Below are 23,268 nucleotides of genomic sequence, written 5' to 3' on the forward strand. Positions count from 1 at the left end.
AAGTTGAAGAAGGATAGCAAATGAGTCAGACTGCAGGCAAATGGGAATACATTACCTTAAAATAAAAAGTATATATTTTAAATTGATATTGAAGATTTAAATTCTCCAGACTGATTTCCTTGCCATTAGGTTTTCTCCAATTTGTTTATAAAGATCTGACCTGATCATAGAACCAAATACAATCTGTCTCCCAAGCTGTTCAAACATGAGGTGCTCTATTGTAATGATATAGACAGACTATTGTACAACTATAGGCGAGGCTAGTAGCTCCCTTGCAACCCCAAAAAAGTCTTTAATCTTTAGCTGAGAGCCATGTGCTTTGTTCATAGTTTTCCTTTTTCCTCGGTTCCTCCCCAAGGAATTTAGGGGTTTCCTCTTCATTAAAATCTGAATTGGCTTCTCTTTGATACAGTTATTAATTTATTCTCTGGAGCCATCACTGCAGGGGATGAACTGGCAATGTTTTATTCATCAAGAGATAAAATGATGTACACACACGTTCCAAAGAATACCAGAGATGCTCCGCGTTTCAATACTCTGCAGGTTAAAGTCTGTCAGCCTCATCTCCAACACACAATTACAGAGTTTAAAGATGTTTAATGTTTCAAAACAAAGCTCTACCTGTGAAAGAGTCAGATTTCTTCTGTTAAACCCTTAACCCTTTAGAACCATGGACCTTCATTCTGAATAAAGGCGGGAGCTAATTCACGCCTGTTGACGATTTGATAAGATTGTCATTGACAGTATGTTCCAGCTGTCTCAGATACAGTGCTGTCATATGCAAATACAGTCTATCATGTTAGAGATTTTTTTGAAAGTTAATAAATGACATTAAACACAGCAGCATTATGGTGGTGATATTTTTAGGGGAGGGGGGGAAGAGAGTGCACATTCAAGCTTGTTTCCAGTGCAGTCATTCAGATATTATCTATAACATCAGAATCACAGTCATAATAAATATCACTGGGAATGAAAATGACTACAATGTCCCAACTCATACCTTAAAGCCTCAACACATCATGAAATGGTGTATTAACATAGCAATAAAAAAATGAACTTGCATTTATAAAGTACCATATCAAATCCTCAGGACATTCCAAAGCACTTCACAACTAATTAATTTTGAAGTGTAGTCGCTGTGGCTATGCAGGCAAATGCAGCACCAATTTGCACACAGCAAGTTTCCACAACAGCAAGTAAAATGAATGACCAGTTAATCTGTTTTTGGTGCTGTTTGTTGAGAGTAGAATGTTGGCTTGAATACCAGAAGAACTCCTTGTTCTTCTTCAATAAATATAATCGGATCTTTAACATCTGCCTGTTGGGCCTTGATTTAACGTCTCATCCGAAAGATAGCACCAGCAACAATGCAGCACTCTCTCAGTGCTGCACTCAAGTGTCAGCCTAGATCGTGTGCTGATGTCCTGGAATGGGACATGGGGCTCGATTTTGCCAGGCCTGCGGGTTTCCGGCGGGTTGGGTTTCGGGAGCGTGGTCAACACGCTCGGCGAAATGAGTGGGTTGCCCGCGCGATCGTAGCAGGCAACACACTAATAGGCATCAATTACCTGATCCTCCGGGGTCCGCGGCGCTGGCCTGCGCGTCGGGTGGGCTGCGCATGCGCAGTACGATCTGTCAGCTGGAGGCTCTCTAGTTAAAGGGGCAGTCCTCCACTGACAGATGCTGCAACCAAAGGAACAAATTGCAGCATGGAGCAGCCCAGGGGGTAGGTTGCTCCCAGTTTAATGATGCCTCACCCCAGGTATCATCAGATGGGGTGAGGAGGGGGGGGGGGGGGGGGGGGGGGGAGAGGACACAGATCTTCCCCCCGGCGGGCGGGAGGAAGCGGCCTGCCTCTGCCACCAAGAAGGCCTGGCTCGAGGTGGCAGAGGGGTCACCTGCGCCACCAACATAGGCGCTGCAATGACCTCAGTAGGTCCCCCACACTCCGTCTGCCACAACACTGCCCCCACCCCACATCTCCTTCGGCACTGCCAACACTACTGTGTCACATCACCCTTCATACCCACTCAAACCCCATCCTCATCTTACCTCCACCTACTCACCTCGCCAGTACTCATCCTGCCACTAACACGCAACCCAATCCTCATACAATCTCATTGCTCCATCCCATACTCACCCTCTCGTGCATCTCCCTCACGGCCAGCCTCACTCAACCTGCCACCACCTGTGCTGCAGCCACAGGGCATGCATCACATATGTGCGGTAGGCAGCGTAAGGCAAACGTGTCGTGAGCATGAAGGGGGTGCACAAGGGTGTCTGAGGGTTTGTCATGGGTGTTACCTCTATTGAATTTCAGAGCAACAAACAGCACACATTATATTGACACCACCACTGCCATGTCTCCGCGAATCCTGTCCGTTGTGTCCAATAATGCCCGCTCCTGGGTATCACTATGAGGACCCACCACTGATGCCACCCATCGTGTTACTGCAGAGAAGGTGCAGGTGTATTTGCAGGGCTCTTCCGCGCCGCCGACTGAGAGACATCGGCGGTGTAGCCGGCTGCACCCTGGAAGGATGCGGAGGAGAAGTTGTGGAGGGCAGTGGTGACTTTGACAGCGACAGGTAAGCACTTGGTGCTGGGGCCAGCCAGGAGCAGCTCGGCATGAAAGAGCCTGCAGATCTCCACGACTACATGTCGAGCGAATCTGCGCCTCCGTGTGCACTGCTGCTCGGAGAGGTCCGGGGAGCTGCGCCTCGGTCTGTGGACCCTGTGGCGAGGGTAGTGCCCTCTGCGATGCGTCTCTCTCTGCGGTAGCCCTCCCTCCTGCTGTGCAGGTGGGCGTGCAACAACACCGTGTTGGGGGGCTCCACGTCTCTGCGGTGGACGGCGTGGACTGCGAGGCTGCTGGGGCTGGTCATGCTGTTCGTCCTCCGAGGGTGTCCACGCACCACCCATCTGGCAGGTGTTGGTCTGAGGGGTTGTGCAGGGTAGGTGGGTGGTTCCTCGGACTGGGGCTGCGGTTTCGTGTCGGTCTGTCCTCTGGCTTGGCGGGGGGTGGTGGGGGGCAGGGGTTGCCCTATGTGACGCGGTGGCCTCCTGCGTGGGTGAGGGCTCTCCCCCGTGGAGTGCACCTTGGCAGCTGCTACAGGCTGCTGGCTGCAACACGCCTGGTTGGAGAGAGACTGTTTCCCCCAGTGTGTGAAACTCACTGCCTTGAACCTAAAATCCCACACTTCCTCTTTTGACAGCTGATTCAGCTCATTAACTGACCTCAACAAGCAAGGTAAGTACTCTCAAGTGGAACCCCGCTGGCTTTAATTGCCTGCGGGATTCCCACCAGCGGGGCTTGCGCGCGCAGCCCCGCACGTCAGCGCGGTACCCGGAAGTGGCCGGGATTTTGTCGCGATCCGGTCACGTGACCGGATATCGGGATTTTCGGGGCCCCCCCGCTGGAAACCCGCCGGAAACCCGACGCGAAAATCGAGCCCATGAAGTCAGAACCTTTTGACTCAGAGGTGAAAGTGCTACCAACTGAACCAAGTTAACTGTTTCCATTTATCCATAATCCAAAGGTGGAACCCATTTGTAGATATGGAAGCAGTGATTAAACATAGAAAAATATATTTTCCCAGGGACATTTTTTTCTTTCCTGCTCTTCTGAAAGCAGTGGGTTATGCTGGGGTCATGGAAGCATCTGGAACTTTGTCCAATCAGTCATTCTTCATGTGTGAGCATAAACAACAACAACAACAACTTGCATTTATATAGCGTCTTTAACATAGTAAAACTTCCCAAGGCGCTTCACAGGAGCGTAATCAAACAAAATTTGACATGTAAGGAGATATTAGGTCAGATAAAAAGTAGGTTTTATGGAGCATCTTAAAAGGAGGAGAGAGAGGAAGAGAGGTTTAGGGAAGGAATTCCAGAACTTAGGCCTTAGGCATCTGAAGGCCCTGCCACCAATGATGAAGCAATTAAAATCGGAGATGCTCAAGAGGCAAGAATTGGAGGAGAGCAGAGATCCTGGAGGGTTGTAGGGCTGGAGAAGGTTACAGAGGTGGGGAAGGGTGAGGCTATGGAGGCATTTGAAAATAAGGATGAGAATTTTGAAATCGATGCGTTGCCAGACCGGGAGGCGATGTAGGTCAGTGAGCACAGGGGTGATGGGTGAATGGGACTTGGTGCGAGTTAGGATAGGGGCAGCAGAGTTTTGGATGCTGGCAAGGTTATTTGACAGTGGGAGCAACATCACCAAACTTAATTTTCTCTGCATTAGATATCCAGAGGTGCTCACTTTCCAACAGGGGATCATTGCACAGTGAACAGGAGCAGGAGCTGATTTCTTAGTCCAAGGGCACAAAGGCCAATTGTAACAACCCTACCTTGTCCTGGCTGAAATCAGGTAACTCAACATAGACCAGGGATTGAACTCGGTTTGCATGGTTCAGCCTCACACCAAGGAATGCATTTAAACACTGAGCCACAAGGAGAGCTTGGTCCCCAGGAGCCTTTAATCTTTGTCCATCTCTGCCATATGTTTCTTTGGGTAGTGCTCAATTCTTACACATTCCCTATGGTTGAGGCCCTGCAGCTCTCTACCAACTCTATTCCAGAAAGAAGATTAAACTTGAAGCAACTTGGCCTGGTGGAGCTGAAAAACTGGTAATAGAAATAACTGACAGATATTTTTCACCAACTCTGATCCATGCAGAAGGAACTGTCAGTAGCACTTAGCATCATATGACTGAGAATCAATGTCATCCACCACATGAGTCAATCAGGCTGCCAATACTTGAGTCCATGGGTATTTCCTGATGGGAGTCCCAAAATATGAAAGGCAATGGGCAATACCTATCTCACGAATGAGCCTCCTTAAATATCCTTGCCTAGTGAAGCAAATTTGCCACCCAAACGGATCAGAATACTCATGGTACCCTAGGTGTTGCATATATAATAGCATGTACCAGAATTCACTTATGTCGCAAACAAAAGGGAAAGGTTATGAGAAAAAAGACTTGCATGTATCTCAGTGTCAGCTCCTGTAAACATCAGGGAGGGAAGAAAGCAACTTGCATTTATATAGTACTATTCACATGCATCTCAGAGCATTGTTTGATAAGATGGAAAGGGAATATGGTGGGCATCAAGCATGGGGAACGGAGAGGGTAGGATAGGAACTGAAGGCATGGTTGAAGAGAAGGTTATTGAAAGCAAGGAGGGTGTTGGCAAGGCACAGCGAACTGAGACAAGAATTCCAGAGAGGTGAACAAGGGAACAATTCATTGGTGATAAAAACAGAAAATGCTGATGAAAGGTCAAAGACCTGAAACGTTAACTCTGTTTCTCTCTCCACAGATGCTGCCCGGCTGAGTATCAAGCTTTTTCTGTTTTTATTTCAGATTTCCAGCAGCCGCAATATTTTCCTTTTGTTTTAGTGAACAATTCATTGATATCTGGTACCCATATAGTTCTTATAGTGAATGGGAATGATTTGTCAGCTTTACACAATCTGGTCTATACTACATCAGAGGACAATATGTAGATTTTAATAAAAATACTCAAAAATACAGCTCCTTAGAGGGGAACTCCCCCACCCTGCCTCAGGTAAGGAAATCATTCCCTTTAATTACAGTAATTTTCTTTAAAGAAACAATCTCATTAATAGGATGCCCATGAACAGGCTTGAAAATTTAAACATGGTGCAGTACAACTTTGAACTGCAACCTTGGACTCTACCACAAAGATGCTTACGAGAGATTAAAACCTTTCTCTAGCTAAATGCTGCTGTGCATTCTATGATATCAAAAAATGTGCAAGCAACTCAAGACCTTTATAAATGAGCGTCCTCAATCTGTGTTTTATCCTTCTCTCAAAGGTAATCATTACCTATTGTATTAAACTGAACCATGTAAAACACAATGAGCAATCCAACCACATTATAAATGCTAAACAGCTGTCCCACCCTTAAAAACTGCAGCATGTGTTGCTATTATCAATACAAGACCTGGAGGTAGTTTCTAACTAATACAGACACACAGCTGTGTAAGCACGCATCCAACTGAGGAGACACTAAGCTTGCTACATCCACCAGTATCGATCCACCCAGCTGGTGACCAGCATCAGAGAAAAAGCAGAGTGCCTTTTCCAGATTGTATGCTACTACTGAATCTACAGTGCATTCACTAATACAACCTTATCCCACTGATAACCTGTATACATCAATTCAAAAATTCCCATCATGTAGTGAGAAAGCAAGTGCTGTGATGAAGGACAAAGCAATAAACTCTACAAATAAGCTGAGAGACTGGGAGGTACAGTAAATCAGAATATATTCCTTTTACTGCTGGATCTAGGTTTCAATCCAGGCCAGACTGATCGAATAAGAATTTCTCACTGTTGGCTGTAAAGGCCCTATATGAAATGAGTTTGTGCAGTCTCAGTACACAGTCCCTAGTAGCTATGGGTCCGTACACTAGCAGTCTCATTTGAAAGGCCATAAAGATTGCTGGTGTGGGAAATGGAAAAATTCGCACTTGTGCAGTAAGGAGTGATCATTCAAATTTGAATTATTTTGGAGCAGAACAGAAGCAGCTTTGCTCTACATTTAACGGCCTATTCCCCATGATAAGCAAAACAAGTCACCAAACACCATGAAATGATCTCTTTGTTGTTTGGGAAGGAGAAATGTTATGCACCACTTTTGCCACGATGTGAATTATATAATTAAAGCAATCTTAAGATAAAAATAAGAAAAGTTTGCTAAACTCCTGGTCGGAAAGATAACAGCTTGAAACAATGTGGTAAAATCCATGAGCACAAGAAAGGTGTACTGGGGATTAAAATCCAGGAAGGGTTAGAAAATAGAAAAACGTGTGGCATACAGTCATATAACCCACCAGTGAATTGCCAACCAAGCCCAGAGGGATTTATTTCCCATAGTCGCCAAGGTTTCAATGCATTTGGCTTATAATGCACATTTCAATAGCTTCTATTTTACAAATCAACATTGGTTGTTAAAAAATAATTCTGTCCTTTGTGTGGGATTTTTGAAAGTTTGAACGCTGGTATCAGTCTGCTTTGGGGTGTCTTCGCTATTGACATCCAAGAGTTCCACGAAAAGATAAATTGGAAACTGGAATGCAAAGCAGCTGGGAGGAAGAATTAGGAATGGCAAGTAAAGCAACAACATAGGACAGACCAAAAGAGAACAATGAGTAACTATTGGTATGCAAGAAGATGGGAGGGGGTTGTGACATGAAGGGTAACATTGGAGACCAGCTCCAACAGCAATGTGTGAAGCCAGTGAATCATGGGGTCCATGATACAATGGCAGCTTCCCAATGCGCTGAAGCATATTCAATACATCCACTCCCCCAAAAATTGGAGGTGAGTCCTGATGCCTCAGCGTGCTCCAATGGAGGTGGCAAGTTCAAAAGGGGGCTGAGGGCCAGTGCATAAGTCGAGTGCTAGGTTCATTTTACCCCGACTTTCATTTAAGTTAGACATCTGCCCCATGGCAGGGCTGGCACACAATGTCCAGGCAGTTCATGCTGCACAAGGCCAGTTTATCAGTCCTAGCATATGTAGAAGAGTTGGGCTGGAATGTGTAATATGGCTGTAGCGCCATCAAGGGTTCCAGAGAACATAAATCACAAACTCAAGGATCTCACAGTTTGTAAATATTGTCAACTACTGATACAGGAACTGACAGTTATAAAGCACTCCTAACAGTTTTAATTTGAGGGGATTGGAAGGTGGCAAATGTAACCCCACTATTTAAAAAAGGAGAGAGAGAAAAAACAGGGAATTACAGACCAGTTAGCCTAACATGAGTAGTGAGGAAAATGCTAGAGTCTATTATAAAGGATGTGATAACAGAACACTTGGAAGGCATTAATGGGATTGGACAAAGTCAGCATGGGTTTATGAAAGGAAAATCATGCTTAACAAATCTACTGGAGTTTTTATGAGGAGGTAACTAGTAGAATAGATAGGGGAGAACCAGTGGATGTGGTGTACTTGGATTTTCAGAAGGCATTTGATAAGGTCCCACACAAAAGGTTAGTCTGCAAAATTAAAGCACATGGGATTGGGGGGAATATACTGGCATGGATTAAGAATTGGTTGACAGACAGGAAACAGAGAGTAGGAATAAACGGGTCGTTTTCCGGGTGGCAGGCAGTGACTAGTGGGATACCGCAGGGATCAATGCTTGGGCCCCAGCTATTCATAAGAACATAAGAAATAGGAGCAGGAGTAGGCCAATCGGCCCCTCAAGCCTGCTCCGCCATTCAATAAGATCATGGCTGATCTGATCCTAACCTCAAATCTAAATTCATGTCCAATTTCCTGCCCGCTCCCCGTAACCCCTAATTCCCTTTACTTCTAGGAAACTGTCTATTTCTGTTTTAAATTTATCTAATGATGTAGCTTCCACAGCTTCCTGGGGCAGCAAATTCCACAGACCTACCACCCTCTGAGTGAAGAAGTTTCTCCTCATCTCAGTTTTGAAAGAGCAGCCCCTTATTCTAAGATTATGCCCCTAGTTCTAGTTTCACCCATCCTTGGGAACATCCTTACCGCATCCACCCAATCAAGCCCCTTCACAATCTTATATGTTTCAATAAGATCGCCTCTCAATCTTCTGAACTCCAATGAGTAGAGTCCCAATCTACTCAACCTCTTCTCATATGTCCGCCCCCTCATCCCCGGGATTAACCGAGTGAACCTTCTTTATTCACAATATATATCAATGATTTGGATGAGGGAACAGAATGTAACATTTCCAAGTTTGCAGACGACACAAAGCTGGGGTGGAACGTGAGCTGTGAGGAGGATGCAAAGAGGCTCCAATGTGATTTAGACAAGTTGGGTGAGTGGGCAAGAACATGGCAGATGCAGTATAACGTGGATAAATGTGAGGTTATCCACTTTGGTTGTAAAGACAGAACGACAGATTATTATCTGAATGGCGATAGATTGGGGAAAGGGGAGGTGCAACGAGACCTGGGTGTCCTTGTACACCAGTCGCTGAAAGCGAGCATTCAGGTGCAGCAAGCAGTTAGGAAGGCGAATGGTATGTTGGCCTTCATTGCAAGAGGATTTGAGTACAGGAACAGGGATGTCTTACTGCAGTTGTACAGGGCCTTGGTGAGACCACACCTGGAGTATTGTGTGCAGTTTTGGTCTCCTTATCTGAGGAAGGATGTCCTTGCCATGGAGGGAGTGCAACGAAGGTTTACCAGGCTGATTCCTGGGATGGCAGGACTGACGTATGAGGAGAGATTGGGTCGACTAGGCTTATATTCACTGGAGTTTAGAAGAATGAGAGGTGATCACATCGAAACATATAAAATTCTAACAGGACTAGACAGACTAGATGCAGGGAGGATGTTCCCGATGGCTGGGGAGTCCAGAACGGGGGGTCACAGTCTCAGGATACAGGGTATGCCATTTAGAATTGAGATGAGGAGAAATTTCTTCATTCAGAGGGTGGTGAACTTGTGGAATTCTCTACCATAGAAGGCAGTGGAGACCAAGTCATTAGACGTATTCAAGAAGGAGATAGATATATTTCTTAATGCTTAAGGGATCAAGGGATATGGGTAAAAAGCGGGAACAGGGTACTGAGTTAGACGATCAGCCATGATCATTCTGAATGGCAGAGCAGGCCCAAAGGGTCTATTCTTGCTCCTATTTTCTATGTTTCTATGTTTAATTTGATACTGAAAACTTACACACTGATTAGATTATATATGTATACATATCTGTGTACAATGTGTCTATACACATATTGAGCAAATGACACATCAGTTCCAACCCCATTCACCTTCTTGGAATTTTCTGTGCACAGCTTGCTAAATATATACAGCAATTGCAATGATGCTGAGCAAAGTAGATAAGCCCCACCGTCTGTAGCATAACTCTGATCCTATTACTCATTCAAAGAGTGAGCACAATAAAAAAAAACAGGAGGCACGAGAAACAAGGTCAAAGAAAGGGAATAAGACAGGAAAGGCAGCAAAACAAGCCACAGCACATTTACACCTTGGTACTGAAACAATAATTGCAAATCACCTTTAATTTAGCTGAGGGGGCCGCAATCACACACCTGTATTAAACAACAGTTATTTGCGTCAGAACTAAAAATTCTGAGACTACCTATTAATACAATAACACACTCATGTTTAAAAACCAAATGCCAAAACGTGAAAATACTTGCCGGCATATTGTGAAAGACAGAGAGATGCCTATCGACAGCCAGACTCATCACCAGTCTCTTTTCAGTACGTTCAGACATGTTACTGGTACTGCTTCATACAAATTCGATTCACAGTATTCATTCTGAAGTGAATCATTGTTGTGCTAAAAAAACATGGTTATTCATTTGAGGTGAGCCAGCATTGAAATAAATTGAAATGTTTTGGCTGCACTTCTGAGATTTACTTGGACTCAAAACCACAGCTTGAATACGCTGAAATAATAATGTCATGAAAATCAAATGACTTCCTGTTTTTTTAGTATTATTAAATGTGCTGTATTCATTAAAGCTGCAGGGTTACATTTAAATGTTTGCTGTGCTTTTGGAGTGTTAAAGTGGGTGTCTTCTTAGTGGGACCCCAGCTTAAGTCAGGGGGTGGGGGGAGCTGTGAACTGCGAGCCCAATATTGTATTTTAATAAAGCTGTCAAAATTCACAGAGTGCACTTTGCGTGATTTTGTTTTTAAATTAATTCTTTTTTCTCCAACAGGGATTAGCAGCTTGTGTATTTATAAGGCTAGCCTCTGTCCCTTAGCCCTAGTTTCTACCAATTGTGAAGGTCAATGATGGAAGTGTACACTCGCACAAGCTGCCATTCAGATATCAATTGATACTGGAAAATAACTGAACAGTCAATAATATTTTACCTGGTCCCACTTGATGCCTACGTGGTCAGTAATGGTCTCCTCCCTTATGGAAGAATAGGGTAATTGAGGAAGTTTGGTAGAATTATCAGCTGCTCCCATTTTTGCCAATTACGAAAAGCAATCTCATCACTTCTAGGCAATTATTTTTACCAAGAGCATAAGGAAGCATCGAATGAGAAAGGGCCATTTGGGCCCCTCAGGCTCACACACCTTTCACAAATCAATTTACTCTATTTTGGACTCCGCCTCACTCACTAAGGACTCCCTCTTTCCTCTGAGTGATTCGTGTAACAAAATCGAAAATGTCTTAATAAAGGACAGCGTTACAATTTGTTACAGCAAAGAGATCTTGGCGCTAAATTTGCTGATGGAAATTGAGTATAAATGCTCCCTATTGAGGAAATCTCCAGTATATGCATCCATCCCCATTATTCCATTACTGAGCTCTGATGATTTCCCTGCACAGAAAACACTGCCATTCTGACCCTATCACCAAAGAAACTAAAGTGGGGTATTATCTTAATCGGTACCTGTTCCCAACCAGATATTTATCAAGCACCTTTCTGTATGGGTTAATTGACACAGCACCAACTGCTGTAATTGAGTCCGTTCCAAATAATCACCTTTCTGTGAAGAGAAAAAAATCTTTCAATCCCTAATCTTGATTGAGGCTTGATAATTTTAAAATTTATCTTCACAGTCTAATCAAATTGCCTGTTATATAGACAGATAGAAAGAGTAGGGCCTATTAGAGACCAAAAAGATAATGCATGTGGAGGCAGAAGATGTGGGTATGGTTCTTAACCAATACTTTGCATTTGTCTTCACAAAAGAGGGGAACGATGCAGAGGTTGTAGTTAAGGAGGAGGAGTGTGAAATATTGGATGAGATAAACATAGTGAGAGAGGAAATATTAATAGATTTAGCATCTTTGAAAGTAGGTAAATCGCCAGGCCCGGATGAAATGTATCCCAGGCTGCTAGAAGTATACGGGGCAAGATAAAGCAGAGAAAGAGCTTATAACTGTCACAGAAAACTAAATACTGCAGAAAGCTAGAGGAGTATAGAAAGTACAGTCTGTGGAATTTGCTGCCCCAGGAAGCTGTGGAAGCTACATCATTGAATAAATTCAAAGCAGAAATAGACAGTTTCCTAGAAGTGAAGGGAATTAGGGGTTACGGGAAGCGGGCAGGAAATTGGACATGAATTTAGATTTGAGGTTAGGATCAGATCAGCCATGATCTTATTGAATGGCGGAGCAGGCTCGAGGGGCCGATTGGCCTACTCCTGCTCCTATTTCTTATGTTCTTATGTTCTTACAGGGATGACTTAAAAAAGGAAATAAGGAAAGCAAAGAGGGGGCATGAAAAAATATTAGCTAGTAAGATTAAAGAAAACCGAAAGATGTTTTATCAGTACATTAAGACAAGAGGATAGCTAAGGAAAAGATGGGACCTATCAGGGATAAGAAGGGTAACTTGTGTGTAGAAGCAGAGGATGTGGGTAGGGTTTTAAATGAATATTTCGTCTAAGTATTCACAAAGGATAGGGATGATCCGGACATAGTAGTTAAAGAGGAGAGGTGTGAAATATTGGATAAGGTAAACATAACGAGAGAGGAAGTACTAGAGGGACTGGAATCCTTGAAAGTTGATAAGTCACCAGGGCCGGATGAATTGTTTCTTAGGCTATTGAAGGAAGCCAGGGAGGAAATAGCGGATGCTCTGAGGATCATTTTCCAATCCTCACTAGATACAGGGGAGGTACCAGAGGACTGGAAGACTGCAAACGTAGTACCATTGTTTAAAAAGGGTACGAGGGAAAGGCCGAACAATTATAGGCCGGTCAGTCTTACGTCGGTGGTGGGCAAACTATTAGAATCAATTCTGAGAGATAGGATAAACTGTCACTTGGAAAGGCATGGTTTAATCAGGGATAGTCAGCATGGATTTGTTCAGGGAAGATCATGCCTTACAAATCTGATTAAATTCTTTGAGGAAGTGGCAAGGAGGATTGATGAGGGTAGTGCAGTGAATGTTGTCTACATGGATTTTAGTAAGGCATTTGACAAGGTCCCACATGGCAGACTGGTCAAAATGGTAAAAGCCCATGGGATACAGGGAAATATGGCGAACTGGATCCAAAATTGGCTCAGTAACAGGAAACAAAGGGTAAAAGTCGAGGGATGTCTTTGCAAATGGAAATCCGTTTCCAGTGGTGTGCCACAGGGCTCAGTGTTGGGTCCCTTGCTGTTTGTGGTATATATTAATGATTTGGACTTGAATGTAGAGGGCATGATTGGCAAATTTGCAGACAACACAAAAATTGGCTGTGTAGTTGATAGTGAAGAGGATAGCTGTAGACTCCAAGATATCAATGGGTTGGTGGAGTGGGCAGAAAAGTGACAAATGGAGTTCAACCCGGAGAAGTGTGAGGTAATGCACTTAGGGAGGGCAAACAGTAAAAGGGAATACGCAGTAAACGGGAGTATATTGAGAGGGGTAGAGGAAGTGAGAGATCTTGGAGTGCATGTGCACAGGTCCCTGAAGGTGGCAGTACAGGTAGATAAGGTTGTGAAGAAGGCATACAGAATGCTCTCCATTATTAGCCGAGGTATAGAATACAAAAGCATAGGAACATAGGAACAGGAGTAGGGCATTCAGCCCCTCGTGCCTGCTCCGCCATTTGATAAGATCATGCCTGATCTGTGATCTAGCTTCATATACTTGCCTTTGGCCCACATCCCTTAATACCTTTGGTTGCTAAAAAGCTATCCATCTCACATTTAAATTTAGCAATTGAGCTAGTATCAATTGCCGTTTGAGGAAGAGAGTTCCAAACTTCTACCACCCTTTGTGTGTAGAAATGTTTTCTAATCTCACTCCTGAAAGGTCTGGCTCTAATTTTTAGACTGTGTCCCCTACTCCTAGAATCCCCAACCAGTGGAAATAGTTTCTCTCTATCCACCCTATCCGTTCCCCTTAATATCTTATAAATTTCGATCAGATCACCCCTTAACCTTCTAAACTCTAGAGAATACAACCCCAATTTGTGTAATCTCTCCTCATAATTTAACCCTTGAAGTCCGGGTATCATTCTAGTAAACCTACGCTGCACTCCCTCCAAGGCCAATATGTCCTTCCGAAGGTGCGGTGCCCAGAACTGCTCACAGTGCTCCAGGTGCGGTCTAACCAGGGTTTTGTATAGCTGCAGCATAACTTCTGCCCCCTTGTACTCCAGTCCTCTAGATATAAAGGCCAGCATTCCATTAGCTTTATTGATTATTTTCTGCACCTGTTCATGACACTTCAATGATCTATGTACCTGAACCCCGAAGTCCCTTTGGACATCCACTGTTTTTAACTTTTTACCATTTAGAAAGTACCCTGTTCTATCCTTTTTTGATCCAAAGTGGATGACCTCACATTTGTCTACATTGAATTCCATCTGCCACAGTTTTGCCCATTCACCTAATCTATCAATATCGCTTTGTAATTTTATGTTTTCATCTACACCGCTTACAATGCCACCAATCTTTGTGCCATCGGCAAACTTAGATATGAGACTTTCTACGCCTTCATCTAAGTCGTTAATAAATATTGTGAATAATTGAGGCCCCAAGACAGATCCCTGCGGGACTCCACTAGTCACATCCTGCCAATGTGAATACTTACCCATTATCCCTACTCTCTGTCGCCTTTCGCTCAGCCATTTCCTAACCAAGTCCGTACTTTTCCCTCCATTCCATAGGCTTCTAACATAGCTAACAGTCTCTTATGTGGGACCTTATCAAATGTCCATATATATAACATACATTGACATTCCCCTGTCCACTACTTTAGTCACCTCTTCAAAAAATTCAATCAGGTTTGTCAGGCACGACCTACCTTTCACAAATCCATGCTGGCTCTCCCTGATTAACTGAAAATTCTCGAGGTGTTCAGTCACCCTATCCTTAACTTATCGACTCCAGCATTTTCCCCACAACAGATGTTAGGCTAACTGGTCTATAATTCCCCGGTTTCCCTCTCTCTCCTTTCTTAAAAAGCAGAGTGACATGTGCAATTTTCCAATCTAGAGGGACAGTTCCTGAATCTAGAGAACTTTGAAAGATTATAATTAGGCCATCTGCAATCTGCTCACCGACTTCCTTTAAAACCCTGGGATGGAAACCATCTGGTCCTGGGGATTTGTCACTCTTTAGTGCTATTATTTTCTTCATTACTGTTGCTGTACTTATGTTAATTTTATCGAGTCCCTGTCCCCGATTCAATGTTAGTTTTCTTGGGATTTCAGGCATGCTATCCTTTTTTCTACTGTAAAATAGCAGGGATGTAATGATGGAACTGTATAAAATGCTAGTAAGGCCACAGCTGGAGTATTGTGCGCAGTTCTGGTCACCGCATCGGAAGGACGTAATTGCTCTGGAGAGAGTGCAGAGAAGATTTACAAGAATGTTGCCAGGGCTTGAAAATTGCAGCTACGAGGAAAGATTGGATAGGCTGGGGTTGTTTTCCTTGCAGCAGAGGAGGCTGAGGGGAGACTTGATTGAGGTGTACAAAATTATGAGGAGCCCAGATAGAGTAAACAGGAAGTACCTGAATCCCCTAGCGGAGAGTTCAAGAACTAGAGGACATAGATTTAAGCTGATTGGCGGAAGGATTAGAGGGGACATGAGGAAAAACTTTTTACCCAGATGGTGGTGGGTGTATGGAATTCGCTGCCCGAATTGGTGGTAGAGGCAGGGACTCTCAACTCTTTTAAAAAGTACCTGGACCTGCACCTGAAGTGCTGTAAGCTGCAGGGCTACGGACCGGGTGCTGGAAGGTGGGATTAGAATGGGCACCTGGTTGTTCTTCGAGCCAGCGTGTACACAATGGGCCGAATGGCCCCCTGCAGTGCTACATCTTTTCTATGGTTCTAAGAGAAGCAAGGGAAGAAATAGCGGAGGCTCTGACTATTAATTTCCAATCCCCTCTGGCTACAGGAGTAGTGCCGGAGGATTGGAGGACTGCTAACGTTGTACCCATTGTTCAAAAAGGGAGAAAGGGATAGGCCGAGTAATTATAGGCCAGTCAGCCTAACCTTGGTGGTGGGCAAATTATTGGAAAAAATTCTGAGCGACAGTATTAATAGTCATTTAGAAAGGCGCAGATTAATCAAGGCCAGTCAGCGTGGATTTGTTACGGGAAGGTCGTGTCTAACTAATTTGACTGAATTTTTTGAGGAGGTAACGGGAAGAGTCGATGAGGGTAGCGTTTGATGTAGTTTACATGGATTTAGCATGACTTTTGACAAGGTCCCACATAGCACACTGGTCAAAAAAGCAAAACCCCATGGGATCCAAGGGAAAGTGGCAAATTGGATCCAAAATTGGCTCAGTGGCAGGAAGCAAAGGGTAATGGTCGATGGGTGTTTTTGTGACTGGAAGGCTGTTTCCAGTGGGGTTCCACGGGGCTCAGTACTAGGTCTCTTGCTTTTTGTGGTATAAATCAATGATTTAGACTTAAATGTAGGGGGCATGATCAAGAAGTTTGCAAATGATACAAAAATTGGTCATGTGGTGGATAGTGAGGAAGAAAGCTGTAGACTGCAGGAAGATATCAACGGACTGGTCAGGTGGGCAGAAAAGTGCTAAATGGAATTCAATCCAGAGAAGTGTGAGGTAATGCATTTGGGGGGAGCAAACAAGACAAGGGAATACACAATAGATGGGAGGATACTGAGAAGTGTAGAGGAAGAGCGGTACCTTGGAGTGCCTATCCACAGATCCCTGAAGGTAGCAGGAGAGGTAGATAAGGTGGTTAAGGCGGCATGCGGGATACTTTCCTTTATTAGCCGAGGCATAGAATATAAGAGCAGGGAGGTTATGCTAGAACTGTATAAAACACTAGTTAGGCCACAGCTAGAGTAAGGCGTACAGTTCTGGTCTCCACATTACAGGAAAGATGTGAAGGTACAGAGAAAGTACAGAGGAGATTTACGAGGAGGTTGCCAGGACTGGAGAATTGTAGTTATGAGGAAAGATTGGATCGGCTGGAGTTGTTTTCTTTGGAACAGAGAAGGCTGAGGGGAGATTTAACTGAGGTGTATAAAATTATGAGGGGCCTAGATAGTGTGGCTAGGAAAAACCTATTTCCCTTCGCAGAGAGATCAATAACCAGGGGGTATAGACTTAAATTAATTGGTAGAAGGATTAGAGGGGAGTTGAGGAGAAATTTTTTCACCCAGAGGATGATGGGGGTCTGGAACTCACTGCCTGAAAGGGTGGTAGAGGCAGAAACCCTCATCACATTTAAAAAGTACTTGGATATGCACTTAAAGTGCAGTAATCTATAAGGTACGGACCAAGAGCTGGAAAGTGGGATTAGGCTGGATAGCTCTTTATCAGCTGGCACAGACATGATGGGCCGAAAGGCCTCTGTCTGTGCCGTAAATTTCTATGATTCTATGATTCTACATCAGGCCATAATTTGCTGTCAAAATAACGGTGAGGCTAATGGCTCTTGCCGTTATTTATGTGTAAATAGTACAGTAACTTCAGGCGAAGAGCAGATGCGTGGTTAAATGTGAATATCCAAAAGTTGCTGTCCGAGTTGCGCCGCTCTGCCGTTAGCTTCACAAGAACAGCAGTTCAACGTCTGCCTCACCAATGACATGCACTGAATGTCGTGAAGTTGCTGTATTTGCCTGGTAGATGCGAACTAAACCCGTTCGTAATTGTTAGCGTAAGTACCCTTTTAACGACGTGATAATTGTTAATTACTGCAAATCAACCTCTCTGGCACTGTAAATTAACTATTACAAGTACAAAGTCTCATTCCTTCAGGTTTTGAATTTTTCGGGGACATTTTAAAAATGTCAAATTTTAATTTTTAAAATTTTTTTTCTTACTTTTCCTTTCTGTCTCTTTTTTCTCTCTCTCTTAATCCAATCTTTCTTTCTGTACCTGATTTGACATTGAATTCACCCACTCTAATTCACCCGCCTTCTCAGTTCTTCCACTGTTTATTTCCCAATATTTAAATCTCATTGGTTAAGGAGATACCCTGTTGGTTGCTCTGTTTACTCAGTTTTCCAGATGCCCTGACACTGCGCTGTTAACAGCTAGCACTTTCAGCAACTTTGTGGGCAAAACTGTTTTGAGCTCAGGATGCAGGGGCAAGTCTAACTAAAGGCAGATGCTGTTAGATGCCCTGCTACAGCTAAGTCTGGCCCATCATGTTTGCCTCTCAGTATGTTATAAACACATGCCATGTTTCTCTTTAGATCTTCTTTGCTTGTGCAAACTAGCTTAGCAAGTTGATCCTTATACCTTAGAGCTCAAAGTGCCACAATGATCTTCAATCTTCTCCCAACCCTCTCCAAGGTATCAGTGTCATTTAACTGGAAGTTTTTAATGAGTGATCAGTATATCAGTGATCACCCATATCCTTTACCCTCTTTGACAATGGAAATCCCTTCAACATGATTTGGTCAGCCAATGAACAGGTCAGGTAGATCAGAGGACCACCTGTGGGTCTGCTAGATAGATAGAAAAATATTTGGACTCAAGGGGAATCAAGGGATATGGGGATCGGGTGGGAAAGTGGAGTTGAGGTCAAAGATCAGCTATGATCTTAGTGAATGGTGGAGCAGGCTCGAGGGACCTTCTGACCTACTCCTGCGCCTATTTCTTATGTTCTTATGCTCTTGGGCCTGGCCAAGTTTACCATTCACAGATCCAGGATGCGTAAGCTAACTGGGCAGGTTTCACCTGACTGCTTGCCCATATTTTGGTCTCTAATTTTCACCCAGATGACCTTTGAACACCAATATATGGTTTCGACCAGCCACTGGATACTTTCCATGACCAGTGGACATCATAGGAAATTTTTGTTTTGATTAGCCCCGATTTCGCTGTTTTGATTTGATTTTTGTTACTTTGAAACTGGCTAGGGAGGGACATCCCTCCCTGTAATTTTACGGATATTCCCCCTTTGGAAACTACCAAATCGCAGTGGGGTTGGGTTTAGTCTAGTTCCACAAGCCCCAACAGCTAAAAATAGAGTCCCCTTCATTTTGATTTTGTCACCTGGTGTGTCAGGGGAGAAAATGAAAGGATTTCCTGGTGAGTTTGCTCCTGACCGTGGCCAAATCTGTTATCCACAGGTCCAGGATGAGTAGGATTGCCAGGCAGGATTCCTCCAACTACTTGCCCTGTTTCGAGGCATAGCCCTTGGGTACCAATATGCAATGGTAGATTTACCGGTCAGTTTTGCACGATTGATGGCGTAACTGTTTGGAAAAATGCACAGCAATCCAACGCACCAGATCTCTACCCATTCAGCACACTATACAATTTTCCAGTTTTATACTGGCATCAGAAGCTCCTGAGAGCCTACAATTAATTATACTAAATTTAGGGCCCGATGACTTCATTTGGACATCCTCACAATTTCTCGAAGGATAGGCTGATATGGCATTAGTCATCTACCCATCTGTATAATTGGCTGTCCAGGGCTGCTGTTTATGGAAGTGTATTTTAAAAGCCCTATAGTAGCAATGGCATGCACTTATGTAAAAAGCACCTCAGATGATCTCAGAGGATAACAAAGATCTTCTGAGTTGCTTTTTACATAAGTGCATGCCATTGCTACTACAGGGCTTTTTGAATGCACTTCCATAAACAGCCATAATCTAGCATCCCTGGACACCCAATTATGTAGGATGACTAGTGCTATATCAGCTTAAATTCCGAGAAATTGTGTGGATGTCTAAATGAGGTCATTAGGACCTAATTTCGTTTGAGAAGGAAGAGTAGCAATAAAGGGATGTCAGGTGGCACCAAAGACAGATTATGCCCAGCTGCCTGTACTTTCCCACCCATAATTACAGCCACAGGTACACCATCCTGGCAACGGTCATGCAGAATTGACTACACAGACTCCAGGTCAACAATGTGCCAGGTGCATCGTCGTGCCATCTGCTACACTTGTACACTTGTAGTTACATGCTGCATTGAGCTGACATTGCAGTGGAAGTAATAAGGCCAGTCCCTTCGCCTCCTCTCAGGCATGCTGCAGTGCTGTATTGTGGGCGTGGGTGGTGTCTGGAGAGGCAACCGGGGCATCCTCCTCGCTAATGCACGACCTCCACTTTGCCAGCCATAAAAGAGGGTTGTGTCAGTCTATCATTTGTTCTGAATGTTCTTTAAAATCAGGTTGGTTGTGTCTTTCTGTCCCTGGATTTTTAATGGTGATACTCTGTTAAGGAGAAGCACTAATTGCATCCTAGTGCAGTTGATCTACCAAAAAAAAAGGTTTCCAGCTTTGTGATCACTGAATGAATTTTTTGTCCATTCGACACCACTTAGAATTTTTATTTTGACCGCCAGATTCTTACCATTTTGTTTTAATTTCATTATTTTACTTACATTTTTGACTGTGTGTCTTGTTTAGGGGTGGTACCCCTGAGATTTTAATGTTGCCACCCATTTTAGGAAAGGCACTTGATGTATCCTAGTGGGATGGGTTTATCCCACACTCAAACCCCATCACAAAATTTATCATGACTGCCTATCTATGTTGTAGTTCACATCCAGGTGACCCGTGTGGTGTCTTCTGTGAGCAGTGAGCACCGCCTGTAATCTTTGCTTTGAATTCTGCTAATTTTACAGTTTTAATTAAATATTAGTTTTTTTGTTTTGCTGATGTCAGCTTCCTGAAGTTTAGCGGTCTTCTCCTAGTCAGGGGAAGCATCTGATGAGGCATCCCTCTGTGACTGGGTTTGCCCAATCCCATACCTAACTGGCCTATTTCAAAATCGGACCACTTTACCATGTACAGATGGTTGCTGATTCCCATTGTCATATACATTACCTCACATTTATCTACGTTAAGATCCATCCACCATTCCACTGTCCATTTGCTTAATTGGACTAGATCTTTTTGAATGCTGTTTAATTCCCTTATATTTGTCACCTGTCCACATAGCTTGGTATTATTAAAAACTGTTATATTACTAGATTTACCATTCACCCACATTACTTAAAATTAGTGAAGAGCAAAGGTCCCAGAACAGACCCTACATAACTCCAATTGTCACTATACCCCAAACAGTGATATTGAATTGCTCTCAAACATCCTAGCAGGCATTTGGGAGTCTGTCCTCTTAGTTTGTGATTGAGCCATGGCACAGAGGAGATCCAAAGGATGGAGAACAAACCATTTTTTTTTAAAAAGGAACAAAAAAAAAGTGCAGAAATTATTTTTTTCTAGTAGGCAGGCTTCTTTAGTTTGTACTTGAACAGAGACAACACCTAATTATGGATCCTGTAGCTCTACTGTCATTTGCTTCCTTTGGCAACTGAAGGTACGAGGGCTGCATTAAGCTCCAACTCCCACCTCCAGTATAGAAATTCTGTATTGCACAGCACCAAGAACTTAATTAAGAAATGGCTAAGATGGAGGTGGAATTGTTTATTCCTCTTGAGGCCTCATTATGAAATACAGGTAATCCGGAACCAATCTAAAATGGACCTTTTTGCCCAAATAAAAGAAGGGAGGCAGTTACGTTACAGATCGAGATGACCCAGGGATGTTTTGTTTCCTTTGTACACATTCATATTAAGTAAAGAGTTTAATCTCAGGAATTCAACAGGGATTTGCAATTCAGCCATTCAATAAATATAAGAATTACAAATATTTTTCCAGTTATTTCAGCTCTAGAAAAATGAATGAATGAGCCTAATAACTAATACCAATCACCTCGTTTCCAAAATAATTTAGAACCCAAGATTACAAAAAGGGCTGTGGAAGGTGTGGACAGGCACATTTGTACACAAATAGCACTAGAACAATAGAAAAGGATGTAGAGCGGGACTAGTATTATTTTTCCTAGTGAAACGGAAACCAAATTAATACAAAACATACATAGAACATCTTGAACTAAGTGTGGATTAAAGTGAGAACATTTGGCCAAAACGAATGAATGACTGTGATATAATGCAGATAAGGGAACATCAATGCTTGTTATAAGACCATTCTGGGAGTAACGCCCACTGCACCTCTCAAAGATAACAGACTACCAGCAGCTGAAAGCTTGACGTATGTAACTCAAGGCCGAAAGAGCCTCAGTGGATTCATAAAGTGATATTAATACTACTGACAGTGGTAAAGCAGCATACTCTGAGCCACTGGATAGGCAACACACTTTTTTCAAGGTGGCTGGCGATTCTGGATATGAATGCTGGTCCTCTAGGGGAAGGGGTGATTGGCTATCTTGATTGCAACTTAGAACCAACTAGACACCTGCAATATAAATTAAGGCAGAGGTGGCAGGGCACTCGGATATTATAAAGCTGCACGTGCTTAGATGATTCAATGACCATAAGCTATGTGGATCAAGCATCAAAATTCATGTGATGTACTGGCCAAGAATGTACAATCCTTACAGCGAAGATACGTGACATTGGAGGCAGTGCAAGGAGTGGTGAATCTGTCAATGTATAGATCTATTTCCTGTGTGCTGAAAAGCTGCTGTCATTTTATAGGAATAGCCAGTTGCCCTTTAAAGAGTCAGGTGATTGGCAAAGGAATATGTGCCTGGAATACTCCAGAGAGACTTAAAGTTGTGCAACTCTGTTATGAATAAATCAGTTTTAAAACCAAGACAAGCCTCTGAATAGTTTTGAGACACCTAGTATAAAAATCCATCAAAAAAAATTACACTGCCTCACTATGAAACAAAATAATTCTAGTTTTACAAACCTGTGAACTCCTCACGGCAGACACACGTGTACCCGCCCTCTCTGCGACTACACACTCCAGAATTCTGGCAGGGATTTGAGTAGCAAAGGTTGATCTCTGTCTCACAGTAATCTCCAGTAAATCCTGGTGGGCAACGACAGCGGAGGCCTGTGATGGGATGGATGGGCCGGAAGAGCATGGACTCCGAAGCAATGAACGCTGAAGAGCTGTCAAACTTCAGCACTGAGATGCACTTCATGTAGTTTTCGCAGGGCTCCCGCAGGCAGACATTGTCATCAAATGGGAGGACCTCCAGCATGGAGACCGAGGTCAGCAGCATCCGGCTCATATACAGCTGCTCCTGAAGGTCCTCGGAGGAGAAGAATTGGCTCTGGCTCCCACCTGGAACCAGAGCGGAAAAACTCACGTTCAGAATGCTGCCGCTGACATCAGTGTCATTCTGTATGTTGAAAACAAAAATGTCCTCCTTGGGGGCAGACAAGACTGCCGCCAGACCCTCCACAAAGCGATTCAGCAAAGGAGAGAGGAAGCGTTCCTGTGACATGTTCTCCAGACGCACCGTGATACTGTTGGTCAGCATCTCCTCTGTAATGACGATTACTCTCAGCACGCACTGCGCTGTCACGCTGTGAATCCCATCTGAA

General features: G+C 43.7%; 1 protein-coding gene across 1 annotated transcript in view; it reads right to left on the bottom strand.

Moving 5' to 3' along the window:
* The window catches only part of celsr3 (cadherin, EGF LAG seven-pass G-type receptor 3), a 243,391-nt gene that overhangs the window by 172,551 nt on the left and 47,572 nt on the right, over window positions 1-23,268 (bottom strand). Inside the window, exon 2 of the mRNA XM_067999063.1 lies at window positions 22,625-23,263. Coding sequence (XP_067855164.1) covers window positions 22,625-23,263 — 639 coding nt within the window. The remainder of the gene's footprint in view (window positions 1-22,624; window positions 23,264-23,268) is intronic.

The sequence above is a fragment of the Heptranchias perlo genome, chromosome 17 (genome assembly GCF_035084215.1).
Source record: "Heptranchias perlo isolate sHepPer1 chromosome 17, sHepPer1.hap1, whole genome shotgun sequence".
Lineage (NCBI taxonomy): Eukaryota > Metazoa > Chordata > Chondrichthyes > Hexanchiformes > Hexanchidae > Heptranchias > Heptranchias perlo.